Genomic DNA, 15,551 nt, shown 5'->3' with positions numbered 1-15,551 from the left:
ATCAAACCACACCATTGCATGACTCCCAATTCTATTTTTTCTCTTTGATGTCCTAAACCTCACAATTTTTCAGTTACTCCATACATACACACACACACGAAGCCGCATGCTGGACACCATGCAGCCCATTACATTCATTCTGGCCTCTTGGTACAATCCCATTTCCTCTTTAATAGTGCAATGCTATTACAGTGCCAGTGATCAGAGTTCAAATCTAGCACTGTCTGTAAGGAGTTTATACATTCTCCTTGTGTCTGCATGAGTTTCCTATGGGTGCTCTGGTTTCCTTCCACCCTCCGAGACGTATGGGGTTGGCAGTTTAATTGGGTGGCATGGGCCAGTAGGGCCTGTTACTGTGCTAAATCTCTAAATTAATTAAAAAAAAAATGAAAAATTTATCCCTACTGCTCATTAACTCTCTTCTAACTCTCCCACACCACGATGAGCAATATTGAGCCATCGATTACTTTGTTAACCAGCACATCTGGGATGTCACAAGAACAACCCTTTTCACTGTTTCTTGGCAGCCCATGACAATAAATGTGAGGCTGAAGCTCTAAGTTGACGCTGGTAAAACCCACAGTCATGCGTGCAAACTCCACCAAGGCCCAGATTGGCATGGATTTCTATGGTACAAATTGCTGTTGTCACTGAGCCATGAGATGGGGCTGAGGAAATGGGTGTTGTTGGATGCGATGGTCATGAATATTTCTGGGATACCATAACCTCTCACTCATAACTTACAGGATACTTAAATCCCTCCCTGACATTCCAGTACCCATGTTCAAATATTGGCATATTCCTGGATCAGGATCACACAAGATGCTCCCTCACATTCTATTTTGTTTTGTGAAAATACTCACTATTTTCCCCATTTCTGAATTGATTACTCTTTTGATTGGACTTAAATTTGCATCATCTGGATGTAAAACTTGCTGTGACATCATCCATCTCTGTGTTGTCTTGATTTCTGTATCATTAGAGATGGTGATTGTTGACCATCTGTCCGGAATTTGAGGGATATACTTTTAAGGACATATGAATTAGGTGTATGTGTAGAAATTTGCAGATGATAGCAAGAAAGGCTCTCAAAGCTTGGCAATGGGACCCGAATCAGCTGCAAAAATGGCCTGCAACAAGGCAGATGGAATTCAATATGGACAAGTGGGAGGTGTTGCACTTTGGGAGGAATAACTAGAGCAGGACTTGCATGGTAAACGATAGAAAGTTGCAGAATGTGGCAGAGCAGAGGGATCTGGGAATGCAAATATATAATTTCTTGAAAGTGGCATCACAGTTAGATAGGGTTGTAAAGAGTGCTTTTGACACATGGGCCTTCATAAATCAAAGTATTCAGTGCAAGAGTTGGGATGTTATGGTGAAATTGTATGAGACGCTGGTGAGACCAAATTTGAAGTATTGTGTGCAGTTTTAGTCACCTATCTCCAGGAAAGATATCAATAAGATTGAGAGAATACAGGGAAATTTTACAAGGATATTGCTGGGACTTGAAGAGCAGAGTTATAGGGAAAGATTGAAGAGATTTGGATTTTATTCCATGAAGCATTGGAAAATGAGGAGAGATTTGATAGTGGTACACAAAATTCCAAGGGATATTCATAGGGTAAATGCAAGCAGACTTTTTTCCACTAAAGTTAGATGAGTCAAGAACTGGAGGATATGAGTTAAGGGTGAAAGATGAAATGTTTAAGTGGAATATTAGATAGAATTTCACTCAGCATGTGGAGCATCACCAGGCTGAGGAACAGCTTCTTCCTATGGGCAGTGAGAATGCTGAATGACCAAAGGAACTACTTACATTAACCATCCAGAACTCTCATATTTACAAAGCAATATTTATTTATTTATTTGTATATATAAATAGTTGTCCTGTATGTGTACCATTTGGCTGTATGTGTGCTACGTCTGGTTGTATGTTTGTGTGTTTTGCACCGAGGATCGGAGGATGGGTTTCCTACGGGTGGTCTGGTTTCCTTCCTGGTGTTTTGCTGGGTTGTACTTATGCAATCAGATGACAATAAACAGAGGTGGTGGATGCAGGTTCAATTTCAGCATTTAAAAGAATATTGGATAGGTACATATATGAGAAAGATAATGAAGGATTGCGATCTGGGTGCAAGTTGATGTGATTGGGTGGAATATAGTTTAGCACAGATCAGATGGGCAGAAGGGCCTGTTTTAGTGCTACAGTGTTCTATGGTTCAATGTAGTTAGTGCCTTGAGCCTATTAAACTTTAAATAAGACCATGGCAGATATAAACAGTGCCTTCCATAATGTTTGGAACAAAGAAACATTATTTGCCCCTGTGGTCCACAGTTTTAAATTTGCAATCAAACAATTCACATGCACATTCCAGATTTTATCACAGGGTATTTTTGAACATTTTGGTTTGACCATTTCAGGGCACCATAATATTTGGGACATAGCAAATTAGTCATGTTTAGTACTTTGTTGCAAATCCCTTGTGACTGGTTGAAGTTTGTGATTCATAGATGCCACCAGGTGCTAAGTATCTTCTCTGGTAATGCTTTGCCAGGCCTCTATTGCAGCGATCTTCTGCTCCTCAAGTCATTTTGTCATCTGATTGTATAACCTGACGAAACGTGTTTTCCATTCCTTGGTGCAAAACATGCAAACACACAACCAAACATAACACATATACAGACAAATATTACATTTGCAGGACAAGTATTTTATCTATAAACATAAGCCCCTGCTTGTTTCAGGGACTTGTCTCCTTAAGTTTTGTCTTCACCATATGGAAGGCATGCTCAATTGGATTCAGATCAGGTGACTGACTTGGGCTCTCAAGAATATTCCAGTTTTTAAGCTTTGAAAAACTCTATTGTTGCTTTAGCAGTATGCTTGGGATCATTGTCCTTCTGTACGATGAAGTGCGGTCCAATGACTTTGGAGGCATTTGCTCAAACTTGAGCAGATGTTTCTATACACCTCAGAATTAATTTTGCTACTGCCATCAGCAGCTACATCATCAATGAAGACAAGTGCACCAGTACCTATGGCAGCCATACATGCCCAGGCCATATCACCCCACCACTATGTTTCACAGATGAGGTGGTATGCTTTGGATCTTGGGTAGATCCTTTAAATCTCCACACTTTGCTCTTGCCATCACTCTGATACAAGTTAATCTAGGTCTCATCTGTCCAAAAGATCTTTTTTTCAAAATTATACTGGCTCTTTGCATACTTCTTGGCAAACTGTAATCTGGCCATCCTGTGTCTGTGGCTAAGTAATGGTTGGCATCTTGCATTGTAGCCTCTGTATTTCTATTCATGAAATTTCTGTGGACAGTAGTTAATGACACATCCACACCTGCCTCCTGAAGAGTGTTTCTGATCTGTCAGATAGGCATTAGAGTATATTTCTTCATTCTTCTATGTATGAAAAATGCCCTAATTTCTACATGGTCAAACCGAAATGTGTACAAATAACCTTCAATAAGATTTAGAATGTGTGGATTGTTTGATTACAAATTTAAAACTGTGAAGCTCAGGGGCAAATAAAGAAAAAAAGTATTTTTGTCCCAAACATTACAAACTGTAATTGCACTCGTAGATCTACATTGCTGTCTATCCCCAATGACTTTTCATCCCTATGCTTAACAGAATGAGATTTACCACAGTTTTAAAAATATTCCCAGACCTTTTGAGGGAGACAGGCCCCAAAGAATCACAAACTTCTCACTGAAAGAATTTTGCGTCAAAACTCTTGAATGGTTTTCAGTAGGGACTCCTTCTGTCCACCCTTTTGAGCTTCATCAATTGTAGTGTCACTGTGTGGGAACAGCCTCTTCAGCCCAAATTGCCCATGCAAAACCAAAATGTCTCACCCACATTCATCCCACCTGCTTGTATTTGGCCCATGTCCCTTGAAACCCATCCTGTCCATGTATCCTACCAATGTTTCTTAAACATTGCAATAGTACCTTCCTCAACCACCTCCTCCAGCAGGCTATTCCAAAGACCCACCATTCTCTGTGTAATCAAGTTACCCCTCAGTTCCTGTTATATCTCTCCCCACTCACCTTCAACCTATGTCCTTTCGTTACTAATTCCCCTACTCTGTTCACCTGATCTATCCCTCTCCTGATTTTGTATACCTCTATCAGATCACCCCAATCCTTCTGCTCAACCTCTCCCTATTGGTCAGGTCCCGGAATCCTGGCAAACTCCTTGTAAATCTTCTCTGCACTGTCTCTATTTTTATAACATCATTCCTGCAGCACGGTGACCAACATAATACTCCAAATGGGGCCTCACCAACATTTAAAAAAAATATATTTTATTTATAGATTTGAACTCAACAGTTTACAACTTTGTCTTCAACAGTATTTACAAATCTGTGTCAATTACAACTTATCCTTATCCAAACCATGCAAATTTTCTATCAAGTCCAAACCTAATACCCCTTCCCCTCTCTGTCTCCCCCCACTCACCTCCTAAACATCAAACACTTAACACATAAACAACCAAAAATGAAAATTTAAGACTTTAAAATGTTCACAACATAGAAAAAAACTCATATTGGGGAGTTATGGGTCTGTCCCAGCCCAGTAGCCTGAGATCAGGCCGATTTTCCTTTTCTCCTTGACTCCTGGATTGAGCCCCCCCCCCCCCCCCCCCAAGATTGGGGAGTGATTGGGGTGAACTGGGCCCCAAGGCAAAGTTGTCCCTTTCACAACCATGCTCCTCTATGGTTCAGGTATGGCTGCCAAATTTTTTGGAATGTGGTACCTTCTCTTAAAGTTGTAGGTAATTTTCTCCAGGGGAACACAGGCTTGCATCTCCTTGCTCCATTGTGCAATGCCCAGTCAAGAGTCAGACTTCCAGGTAACTGCTATGCACTTCCTGGCCACTACCAATGTGATCATTGCGAAATGAATTTGGAATTTGGACAGCTTCATTGTAAGTCTTATGTCCATTATGTTGCCCAACAGGAACAACTCAAGATCTTGTGGGAAATTTTTACCTATAATTTTCCCTAGGACTTCGCCTAGCTCTGCCCAGAAGGGCTTCACCTTGGTACGTGTCCAGGTTGCGTGCATCTAAAACACTGGTCCAACAGTTCAGGTACAACTGCTGCAAAAAAATTATATTGCACCAGCCTATACCTTGCATTGATTACTATAGTCATGCTGGTCTGACACAGCACCATTCATCAATTGTTATTCCTAAGTCTGAGTCCCACCTCTGTCTTGATTTATGAAGATCTTGTTTGGGTCCTTCCACTTGGAGCAGAAAATACATTGCTGAAATAAATTTTAGTGTGATCCCCCTTTGAATCATGGTCTCTTTGTCACTGCACTTTGGCAGGACCATGGTTGGACCTAATTTGTCATGTAGGAAAGATCTTATCTGAAGGTAGCAGCGGAATGTTTTGTTTGACAAATCGTATTTCTGCCTTAGCTGCTGAAGTGGCATTAATCGTCCCTGCTCGTAACAATCCTCTATACACCTGATGCCGTTCCTACGCCAGGATCTTGTTACCCACCATCAAAGCTATTAACTGGATTTGAGTCAGGGGTGTTTTTGGGGGACAACCTCCGTTTTATTCCTAAATATTGATTAATGTCACTCCAAATGCGAATATTTTGCTTTAATATGGGGCTGTCAGTTTTTCCAATTTGGCATCCCATTTGTAAATAAAGTCCTCTGCTACCCTCTTGCCCACCAAGTGCAGTCCAATTTGTACCCAGGATGGTACCTCTCCCCAACAGCACCCCCCCACAAAGAATGACAGATGTACCTCACCTGGGCTGCACAATAATATTTTAAAAAGTCTGGCATCCACAATCTGCCCAGACTATAATCCCAGGTCAACTTCTCCATAGCGACCCTGGCTACATTTCCATTCCATAAGAGTGTTCTTAGTCATAAAACCAGGGCCTGAAAGAAACCCCTGGGCAACACCACAGGTAAGGTCTGAAAAAGATATTGGGGTCTTGGCAGCACATTCATTTTCACACAGTTGACCCTGCCCACCAGTGTTATGAGCAAGGATATCCATCTGTTTAGGTCCTCCTCAAGTTTTTTCAGCAAAGGGGTATAATTTAATTTGTACAAATTATTTAGATCATTATCTATTTTGATTCCTAGGTACTTGATCCCATTTTGCAGCTACTTTAGTTAACTTTTTTTGCCATTGGCTATAATCCTCTCACGTAAGTGGCATAATCTCATTCTTGTCCCAATTAATTTTGTATCTGGAGACCTCCCCATAGTCCTCAGAGTCCAGTTTAGGAAACAAGTTTACTGGGTCTGTCAAATATATCAGTACATTATCAGCAAATAAACTGATCTGATGTTCCTCCTGGCCTACTTGGAACCCCTTAATGTCTGAATCCTGGTGAATGGCCTCAGCCCACGGCTCCATAGCCAGTACAAATAGAGCTGGAGATAGCGGACATCCCTGTCTGCTTGATCTTGTGAGTGGGAAGGCTGAAGAAATCTGCCTGTTGGCCACAACTTTCGCCTTGGGCACAGGATTTAGCACCCTTATCCAATTAATAAAAGTTGGCCCTAGCCCAATTTTCTCCAGAACCTTAAATTAAAAAATCCCACTCTAATCTATCAAATCCCTTTACTGCATCAAGAGCTACTGCGAGACCCCTCTCATTTCTGATTTGCGCCAGATGCATTATACTTAATAGTTTGCCCATGTTGTCCACTGTCAGTCTTTTTTGTACAAAGCCCACTTGATCTTTATTGATTAGTTCTGACAAATGTTTCACCAATCAATTTGCCAGGGCTTTGGCGAATATCTTATAGTCCATGTTTAATAGCAAAAAAGGTCTATAAGAGGATGGCTTTAACGGGTCCTAATCTTTTTTCAAAATTGTCATAATGTTGAAAAAGATTCCAGGAGTCTATGAGTCTCCATTGCCTGATCTATCACTTCCATATAAAGAGGTATCAAGAGATCTTTGAATTCCTTGTAGAATTCAGATGGAAACTCATCCTCCTCCAGAAACTTGTTAGTTTACAGTGAATTCAATGCATTCACTATTTCTTCTTCTGCCAAGGGACAATGTAAACCTTCCTGCACTTCCAGATCTAAGTTAGCCAACTCTATCTTAGCCAGGAGCTCGCCAATTTTGTCTGACCTGCCTTCCAATTCTGATTTGTATAAGCCTTCATAAAATTTTTGGAATGCGCCATTAATTTTTTTTGGTTTGTAAGAGATCCTGGCATCCCCCATTTGTATTGCATTGATCATTTTTGAGGCTTGCTCTGTTCTCAACTGCCATGCTCTTTCCCCCAATTCATAGTACTTTTGTTTAGACCGTAATATGGTCTTTTCAATGCTCTATGTTTGAAGCGTGTTATACTTCATCTTATTTGTTAAAACCATCTATTGGTCTTCACAGCCCAATTTCTTTTTACACCAATTTCTCCAAACATTTTCATCTATCTTCCTGTTTAGATCAAATTCCCATTTCATTCTTGATTTATGAACATTCAACTTAGGCATTTTATAATAACTTGTACATCTCAGAAATAAACTTATTTGTTTCTTCCTTAGTAAACAATAATTCCAAAGCAGATTGTCTAGGTAATTTTAAACTATGATTTAATTTTCCCAATAATAAAGTTTTAACCTGATAGTAACAAAAAAGTATCTCAAGGAATTTGACATTTCTCCTTCATTCGATTAAAAGATACAAACTTCCCTGCTTCAAAATAATCTTCAACTTTGAGCCCAATTTTTGAAAGTCCTTTTCTGGGCGAGCGATTTCTTGTTTCAATTCACCCACCTCCCTCTCAAATTTTTTCTTTATTGTTTTAGTATATCCAATTATTTTACCCCTCAAATACACTTTGAGGGTGTCCCATAAAAGGAATTTATCTGGAGTGGAGGTACAGTTGGCTTCACAAAACACATCTATCTACATTCTTATAAAACTACAAAACTCCAGTTTCTTTAACAGCAATGCATTAAGATGCCACCTGTTTACTGACTCCTGCTTATCTGGCATCTCAATCTTGACCACTAAAGGTGAATGATCCAAGAGAAGTCTCGTAGTTTACTCAACCTCCATGATCCTACCCTCTATATGGGCTGAAGCCAGGAAAAAATCTATTCTGGAGTAGGACTCATGCTGCCTTGAGTAGAAGGAATAATCTCTCTCCTTTGGATGGTTCCGTCTCCACACATCTAGCAGATTCAGCTCTTTCACACCACCTATAGCGGCGCGTGCCACCTTTGTTTTTACTCTTCTTTTTGTTGGCTTGTCCAAAACAGGATCCAGACAAAATTTAAAGTCTTCCCCAATTAGAATATTCTCTTTTGCTTCTGCCAATCTCAGGAAAATATCCTGCATAAATTTTTCATTGTCCATATTGGGGGCGTACAGATTCATTAGGGTCCAGGACTCTGAGTATATTTGACAGTGCACCATTATAAATCTACCTGTTTCATCTGTCACCGCATCCTGTACTCTCACTGGAACACTTTTCCCAATCAGAATTCCCACCTCCCTTGCTTTTGGACCAAACCAGTACCTGGCCTCCATCCTCTTTTTAACTTTCGGTGTTCTAATTCCGTTAAATGAGTTTCCTGGAGGAAGGCCAGGTCCATCCCCATTTTCTTAATGTGTGCCAAGACTCTTTTTCTCTTAATCTTTCCGATCAGACCATTAACATTGAAACTTGCAAACCTTATACTTTTAGCCATTGCCCCAGGGGTTATCATAGTAATATTTCCTTTGTACCTCTGTCGCCCTGATACCCCACCCCATCCAGTCTCTCACCATCGGCCATTCGCGCCCGACCGCTTGAACCACGCCAGATCCTGAGGGATGAAGACAAAAACTAAAATAACAAACCACACTAAAATTAAAAAAAGGGAAACACATATGCCGACTAGCGTAACATTTTTCACTAATAGGGAACAAGGACAAAGGTTAAAAACTAAAAGTGGCGAGCCAAAGAAAAATAAAAAGAAACACAGACATCATTTACATAAAAAGGAATGCTTTTTAGTCTCTTGCTACCCTCCCATTGTAATCCTTGCCCTATATTATACCCACATTCCCCTTGCTCAGTGACTACCTCCATTACGTTGCCACTATCCCCCTCCTTACAACAGTTGTGCAGTTCACACACATCTTCTCCTTCCTCTATCTCCCGCACTTCCAGAGAATTACAATTGTGACATTGACTTTCACTTACTGTAACCTGTTTCTGTATCCTCTTTTTTTTAAACACCAGAAATTACACTCTGTAAGTTTTTTCCCTTTATCATTTCATATGATTACTTTTTTCTCCACTTTCATAAGCCCAATAATGACACGTAGTTGCGCCAAAATACAGTTACTATGTTCAGCAGATTTGTACATTGCTGTAATTTATTCCCCATTTTTACTACTGCTCTTCTTCACTCCCCCCCCCCCCAGGACTGGTAACTCCTTCGCAAATTGCTGAGCCTTTCCTAGCTCAGATAAAAACCTTCAAACCCCCCTGGCATTACTATTTTCAGGGTGGCTGGATACCTCAGCAGACATTCATAACCTTTTTGCTTTACCAGCCTTTTATCCGGTTTAAACTCTTTCCTTGATTTCAAAAGTGCTGAGCTAACATCAGGGTAAAATAGGACGTTACCCCCCCCCTCCCCCCACCTCCACTGGGTTGCCCCTCCTTCTCGTGCTGATTGCTGCAGCTCTTAAAATTTTCTTTCTGTCTTGGTACCAAGACTGAGCAGGGTCTCTGCCCAGGGTTTGGTTTTGGAAGGGGGGGAAAAAAAAAATCAGTGAGCCCTCTCTATTTCTATCTGTTTGCCCAGCACGTCCCTGCCCAACATTTCAGGAGCTTTGGAAAAAATCTACCATGTTTTTCCCCTCAATGCCCTCTTTTAATCCCACTATCTTTATATTGTTTCTACAGCTAAAGTTCTCCAGGGTATCTAGCTTTGACCAGATACGCTCCCTCTCCTTCATCAGGACATCCATTTTCTTCTCTATTTTATTTATTTTATCTTCATTTGCCCCCACTCTGCCCTCAGCCTCTCCCCATTAGACCAAAGAGGGCATCTTGCACTTTAACTTTTCTCCATAGTCTGAGCTCTGTTATTGACTGCTTTAAATAATCTGTCTTCCATGAGTCCCAATGCCTCCATCTCATTCTTTCAGAGAGGGGTCTGAGCCCCCCCACCCCCAACATCTGCTCTGTATTCCAGGTAAGTCTCTTTCACGCCTCCTAGCCTTACAGTTTCCCTTGACTACCATCGCTTCTGCCCCATCACTGCCGCCGTCCTCTTCGTCATCCGACCTGACACTGTGGACCTCTGAGCTATCTGTGCCTTGACTAGGCTCTTCATTTGTGGTTTGGGAGTTGCAAACTCTCCCAACCCGGTGAACCTGCTCCTCCACTTTGTTACCTCTGTACTTACCGCCCGTGGTTTGAGAGTCGCGCACAGCACAAACCCTCCTATTAGGCAGTCCCACTGCGGGTGGGGGGGGGGGGGGGTGTCCCAGGGCTCTCCTCCTCCCGGGCTCTTGCCAATCTGAGGATAATGTGAGGCAACTCTGCCTCCTTGGTCGCAGGTCTCCTGTCGGGGGGTTGTTCCAGCTGAGCAGTGACTTCACTGGCAGGCCTCAAGGCGGCCCCACCATTTACATCACCATGAGGCACCTCAACTTTCTCTGGAGATTTTGACGTCGACTCCTTGCTGTTTCTGTTTGTTGATTTAGATTTCTTTGTCACCTTTGCTGGTCCTGGTACTTTCCCACACCACTTGTGGTGTGGCTATCCTTAAAACCTTTTGTTATAGTTTATCTTCTGGGAGTTCCGGGGCCTTGCCTCTGCTCACTCTCCCTGCATCACGAGACCTCACCTCACCTGCACCATGACCTCCCAACTTCTATACTCCGCACTCTGACTGATGAAGGGAAATGTGCTAAAACCTTTTTTGACCATCCTATATACCTGTGACACCATTTTCAAGGTATTATGTACCTGTACTCTGAGATTCCTCTGCTCCTCCGCACTCCCCAGATCACTACCATTCATGGGCTAAGCTCTTCCTCAGTCTAACATGTTAGACTTCCATGTTCCATGCAGCACCTCACAAATACTCTGTTAAATTCCATCACCTGCCCAACCAATCGAGATCCTGCTGCAATCTATGGAAATCATCTTCACTAACTACAATAACAGACACCTTCATGTCATCCACAAACTTACTGGCCATGCCGTGTTCATTTTCATCAAAATCATTGATATGGGTGACAGGCAGCAATGGGCTCAAGCACTGAACCCTGAGACACACCAGCAGTCACAGTTGGTGGAGCTGGTTTGTGGTTTGACATTGAGTGTGCAATACTGCGTCTTCCACTCACTCTGTCGAGGGGAACCCTGGGGCAGACATTGGGCTGACTTCCTTTGCTTTTTGCAGAGCATGCTTCTGGTTGATGGCTTCCTCCTCTTCCTGCTCCTCCTGAAACAAAGGTGAAACACTATGATTCTGTGTGTTCATGATCCAGGCATCAATGTTCAAGGAGAAAAAACAAACACCTCTACCCCTGTGTGGATTAGTTCATTTTGTCCTGAAGTGCTTTCCAACAAGTGAAGTACTTGTGTTACTCAATTATAATGCAGGAATTGTAAAGGCCACTTTGAGCCCAGCAGGTTTCTCTGCATTCAAGCCCAAATAATCTGCTTTAATGATCTTGCTGAGGGATAAATTTTAACCAGGACACTAAACTATCACTCTCTACCTCAGAAGAGTGGCACGTGTTCTTTCACAACCACAAGGATAATGGATCAAAACTAACATTTCAGCTGACGTGCAATACTTCTATAAGGGAAACACACTAATTCCACTCCACCCGCAACAGTGCAGCAATCGCCGGGAATCCACCTTCAGATAGTGCTGCATTCAGTGTACCCACTCGGTGTTGTGTGGAAAATGACTAGTGCCCACTGTGTTGTGTGGAAACTGTACAGTGTTCTAGTCCATGCTGTGGAATCTAAATAGCCTTGTCCCTATCTGTGTTGTCGAATTTGTATAGCCTGTCCCTGACTGTGTTGTGTGGAATCTGTACAGTGTCCCACAGTGTTGTGGAATCTGTACAGCCTGTCCCTTTCTGTGTTGTGTGGAATCTGTACAGCTTGTATAGCCTGTCCCTGTCTGTATTGTAAAGCATCAAAACAGCCTGTATCTGCCTGTATTGTAGGGAATCTATGCAGCATGTGTCTGCCCTTGTCTGTGTTGTGTGGAATCTGTAAAGTTTTCTGCATTCTGCATGCAGTGTGTGGGGTTCATACATGTTCCCTCATTGGACTCAGTTGTTTGGAAATTGTACTAGGGCCCCTGACAAAGTATGTTGGAAGGAATCTGTAATGGGGCTATTTCTCTCTTTTTTAAAAAAAAGATACTGCATGGTAACAGGCCCTTCTGGCTATGAGCCTGTGCTGCCCCCAAATACACTAATTAACTTACAAACCTCGAACATATTTGGAAAGTGGGAGGAAACCCACGTGGACATTGGGAGAACATACAAGTTCCTTACAGACAGCGGAACCCTGGTCACTGGCGCTGTAATAGTGCTGCTCTAACTTCAATGATAACCATGCCATCTACTTGGCATTGGAAGAAATACAATCAGCAATACCTTTGTCAATTCCTGGGCATTGGCGAGATTATCAACTGCGATTGCCAGAAACACATTCAGCAAAGTGTCTTTTCAATGGAGTTAAGGAACTTAGCAACTGAGCTCAATAATATATTAATGTCAGCATCTTCTCCAACGTACAATGCTGGATCTTCCAGGAGAAACTTGCAGGGAATAGCCAAACCTTGCAACTGTAAAGGTAAAAGGTAAAGATAAAGGTTCCATTTTTGTCACATAATACTACATTTATAATGTAACATATATGAAATTTTTAAACTTTTGTCTTTTGTAAGGCAGACAGAATCGTTACTTTGTCCAGCGTGCATCACAGAAATTGACACCCCCTGGTGTTCCTTGGCCATCACCCCTCCAAATAGTGACCAAGCCTGAGGCTGCTTAGCTTCCAAGATCAGACACTCTCAGGCATATTAGGCATCCATAAAATGAGCAATCCTAATGATGAACAGCATGTAGCAGATGCAGAATGGTGTCCACTGCAACCTGCTGCACATCCCAGGGAATGCAGTTAGCAGGAATGTAAAAAAGATAGTAAGGGGCAAAATTGGAAGGCCAGAGTGGTCTGTTATGTATTGAGCTAGAAGAGATGAGGAGATTTAAAATGGGTTGTTAGCATTTATATTTACTCAGGAAACTGGCACAAAGTCTAGCAAGGCAAACAAGTAGCGAGGTCATGGAGCCTATACAGATTAAAGAGGAGGAGGTGCTTGCTGTCTTTAAGTAAATAAATCCCTAGGGTCTGACAAGGTATTCCCTCAGACCTTGAGGGAGGCTAGTATAGAAATTGCAAGGGACCTGGCAGATTATTTAAAATGTCCTTAGTCACAGGTGAGGTGCTGGAGCATCGGAGGGTAGCTATTGTTCTGTTGTGCAAACAAATGGACTGTGTAATATCGGCGAGTCGAGGCGGGAGCTCTGGCGAGTGGCCTACGTACAGAGAATGGGAGAATGAGCAGAGGTGATTTTGAAGGGAGAGAGAGGCCCGATCATGGGAGGAGTTGTAAGATTAAGAGGATCGGTGAGTTACCCAGCCGAAGAGCCCCATCAAGGATCCCAGGCCCAGCGGGGCCCAGAGAGCAGCAGTGTGGAGTCCAGGACAAGCGAGGCCCGGTTGGAGCACCGGTAGCTGCGGGGAGAAGTCCAGGCCGGTGAGACCCAGAGGGAGAAACGGCGAAGGGAGGATCAATTTTCTTCCATTTTTTTATTTGTCTATATTGTTATATAATTTTAGAAATAGTATTTCTGATAGTGCCTCACTATGTTCAGTGAGCTCCTAGAGCTTTGCTCGATGGCCACTAGGGAGTTGGGGAAGAATTTTCCAAAGTTTTTTCCTGAAATTGGCTGCAGGTATTTTTTTCTTTTTTTTGCCTCCCCCACATTATCAGGATTACAGGTAGAGGGTGATAGTGTACTGGTGATAGAGAGTGAAATAAAGAGTTGCATAGAGAGAGTGGGATAGAGAGAGAGATTGGGATAGATAGGGAGTATGTAGGTATGGAGCCCAGGGCAAGGGAGGGCTCCTCTTGTAGGATATGGATTGTTAGGGAAATTGGTTGTTTCCATGATGACTGCGGTGCATCCTGCTGATGCTCCTGACAAGCCGTGTTAAGGCTTTGGAGCAGGAATTGGATAAACTCTGGAACATTTGGGAGGCAGAAGGTGTGATAGATAGAAGTTACAGGGACAATATTACACCTAGGAGGCAGGAGAGGGAACAGGCAGGTCGAGCAGGGCCCCCTGGTGGGCATCCCCCTGAAAAACAAGTATACTGTTTTGGATTCTGTTGAGGGGGAATGACCTACTGGGTAACCCATTGCAATCAAGTCTCTGGCACAGAGTCAGTTCTTAGTTGTGGCTAAGAAGGGAAGGGGGGAAAAAGGGGTGATCTGTAGTGATAGGGGATTCCATAGATAGGAAGACAGATGAGAGGTTCTGTGGAGGAGATTGTGAATCCTGAATGGTATGTTCTCTCCCTGATGCCAGGGTACGGGTTATCACAGATCAAGTTCATAACATTCTTAGGTGGGAGGGTGATCAGCTAGATGTCATGGTGCTTGTAGGGACCAATGACATAGGTAGGAAGGGTGAGGAGGTCTTGCAAGGAGAGTTCAAGGAGTTAGGTGCAAGGTTGAAGAAGAGGACCTCCAGGGTAGTGATCTCAGGATTGCTTCCTGTGCCATGTGCTAGAGAGATTAGAAATAGGAGGATAAGGCATCTTAACACATGGATGGAGACATGGTGTAGGAGGGAGGGCTTCAGGTTTCTCGATCACTGGGCTCTGTTCCAGGGAAGGTGGGATCTGTACCAACTGGATGGATTATATCTGAACTGGAAGGGGATTATATCTTTGTGGGTAGGTTTTTTAGTCTTGTCCCGATGGGTTTAAAAAAGATTTGTGGGGGAGGGGAACCAGAATTTTAGAGCAGTTAGTAAGAAGGAGGAGGATAAAGGTCATGTGAGGATTGCATGTATAGATAGAAATCAAAGGTTTATATGAGATGGAAATTTTCTCAGGTGTATTTATTTTAATACAAGGGGTATTGTTAGAAAGGCTGATGATCTCAGGGGATGGATTAACACATGGGATTATGATATTACTGTTATTTGTGAGACTTGATTGCAGGAGGGGCAGGACTGGCAACTCAATGTTCCAGGGTTTCGTTGTTTCAGGTGTGATAGAGGGGGAGGGATGAAAGGGGGAGGAGTGGCAATGCTAGTCGGGGAAAGTATCTCAGCTGTGCGAAGTCAGGGCAGCCAGTTAGGTTTGTCTACAGAGGTCATATGGGTGGAGCTGAGGAATGGAAAAGGTGTGACCACAGTGATAAGATAATATTATAGACCACCCAATAGTCAGAGAGAATTTGAGGAGCAAATCTG

At 42.7% G+C, this 15,551-nt stretch overlaps 1 protein-coding gene across 4 annotated transcripts in view; it reads right to left on the bottom strand.

Annotated features, from left to right (window-relative positions):
• Positions 1–15,551, bottom strand: part of LOC138763427 (probable voltage-dependent R-type calcium channel subunit alpha-1E) — a 252,290-nt gene that overhangs the window by 108,093 nt on the left and 128,646 nt on the right. For all 4 annotated transcript variants that reach the window (XM_069937538.1, XM_069937542.1, XM_069937541.1 and 1 more), the window contains exons 17-18: positions 12,657–12,724; positions 11,382–11,479 (exon numbers count right to left, since the gene is read on the bottom strand). In XM_069937538.1, coding sequence (XP_069793639.1) covers positions 11,382–11,479; positions 12,657–12,724 — 166 coding nt within the window. The remainder of the gene's footprint in view (positions 1–11,381; positions 11,480–12,656; positions 12,725–15,551) is intronic.

Source organism: Narcine bancroftii, chromosome 5 (genome assembly GCF_036971445.1).
Source record: "Narcine bancroftii isolate sNarBan1 chromosome 5, sNarBan1.hap1, whole genome shotgun sequence".
NCBI lineage: Eukaryota > Metazoa > Chordata > Chondrichthyes > Torpediniformes > Narcinidae > Narcine > Narcine bancroftii.
Note: the sequence above shows the minus strand (reverse complement) of the source record. Positions and strands in the feature narration are given on the sequence as shown.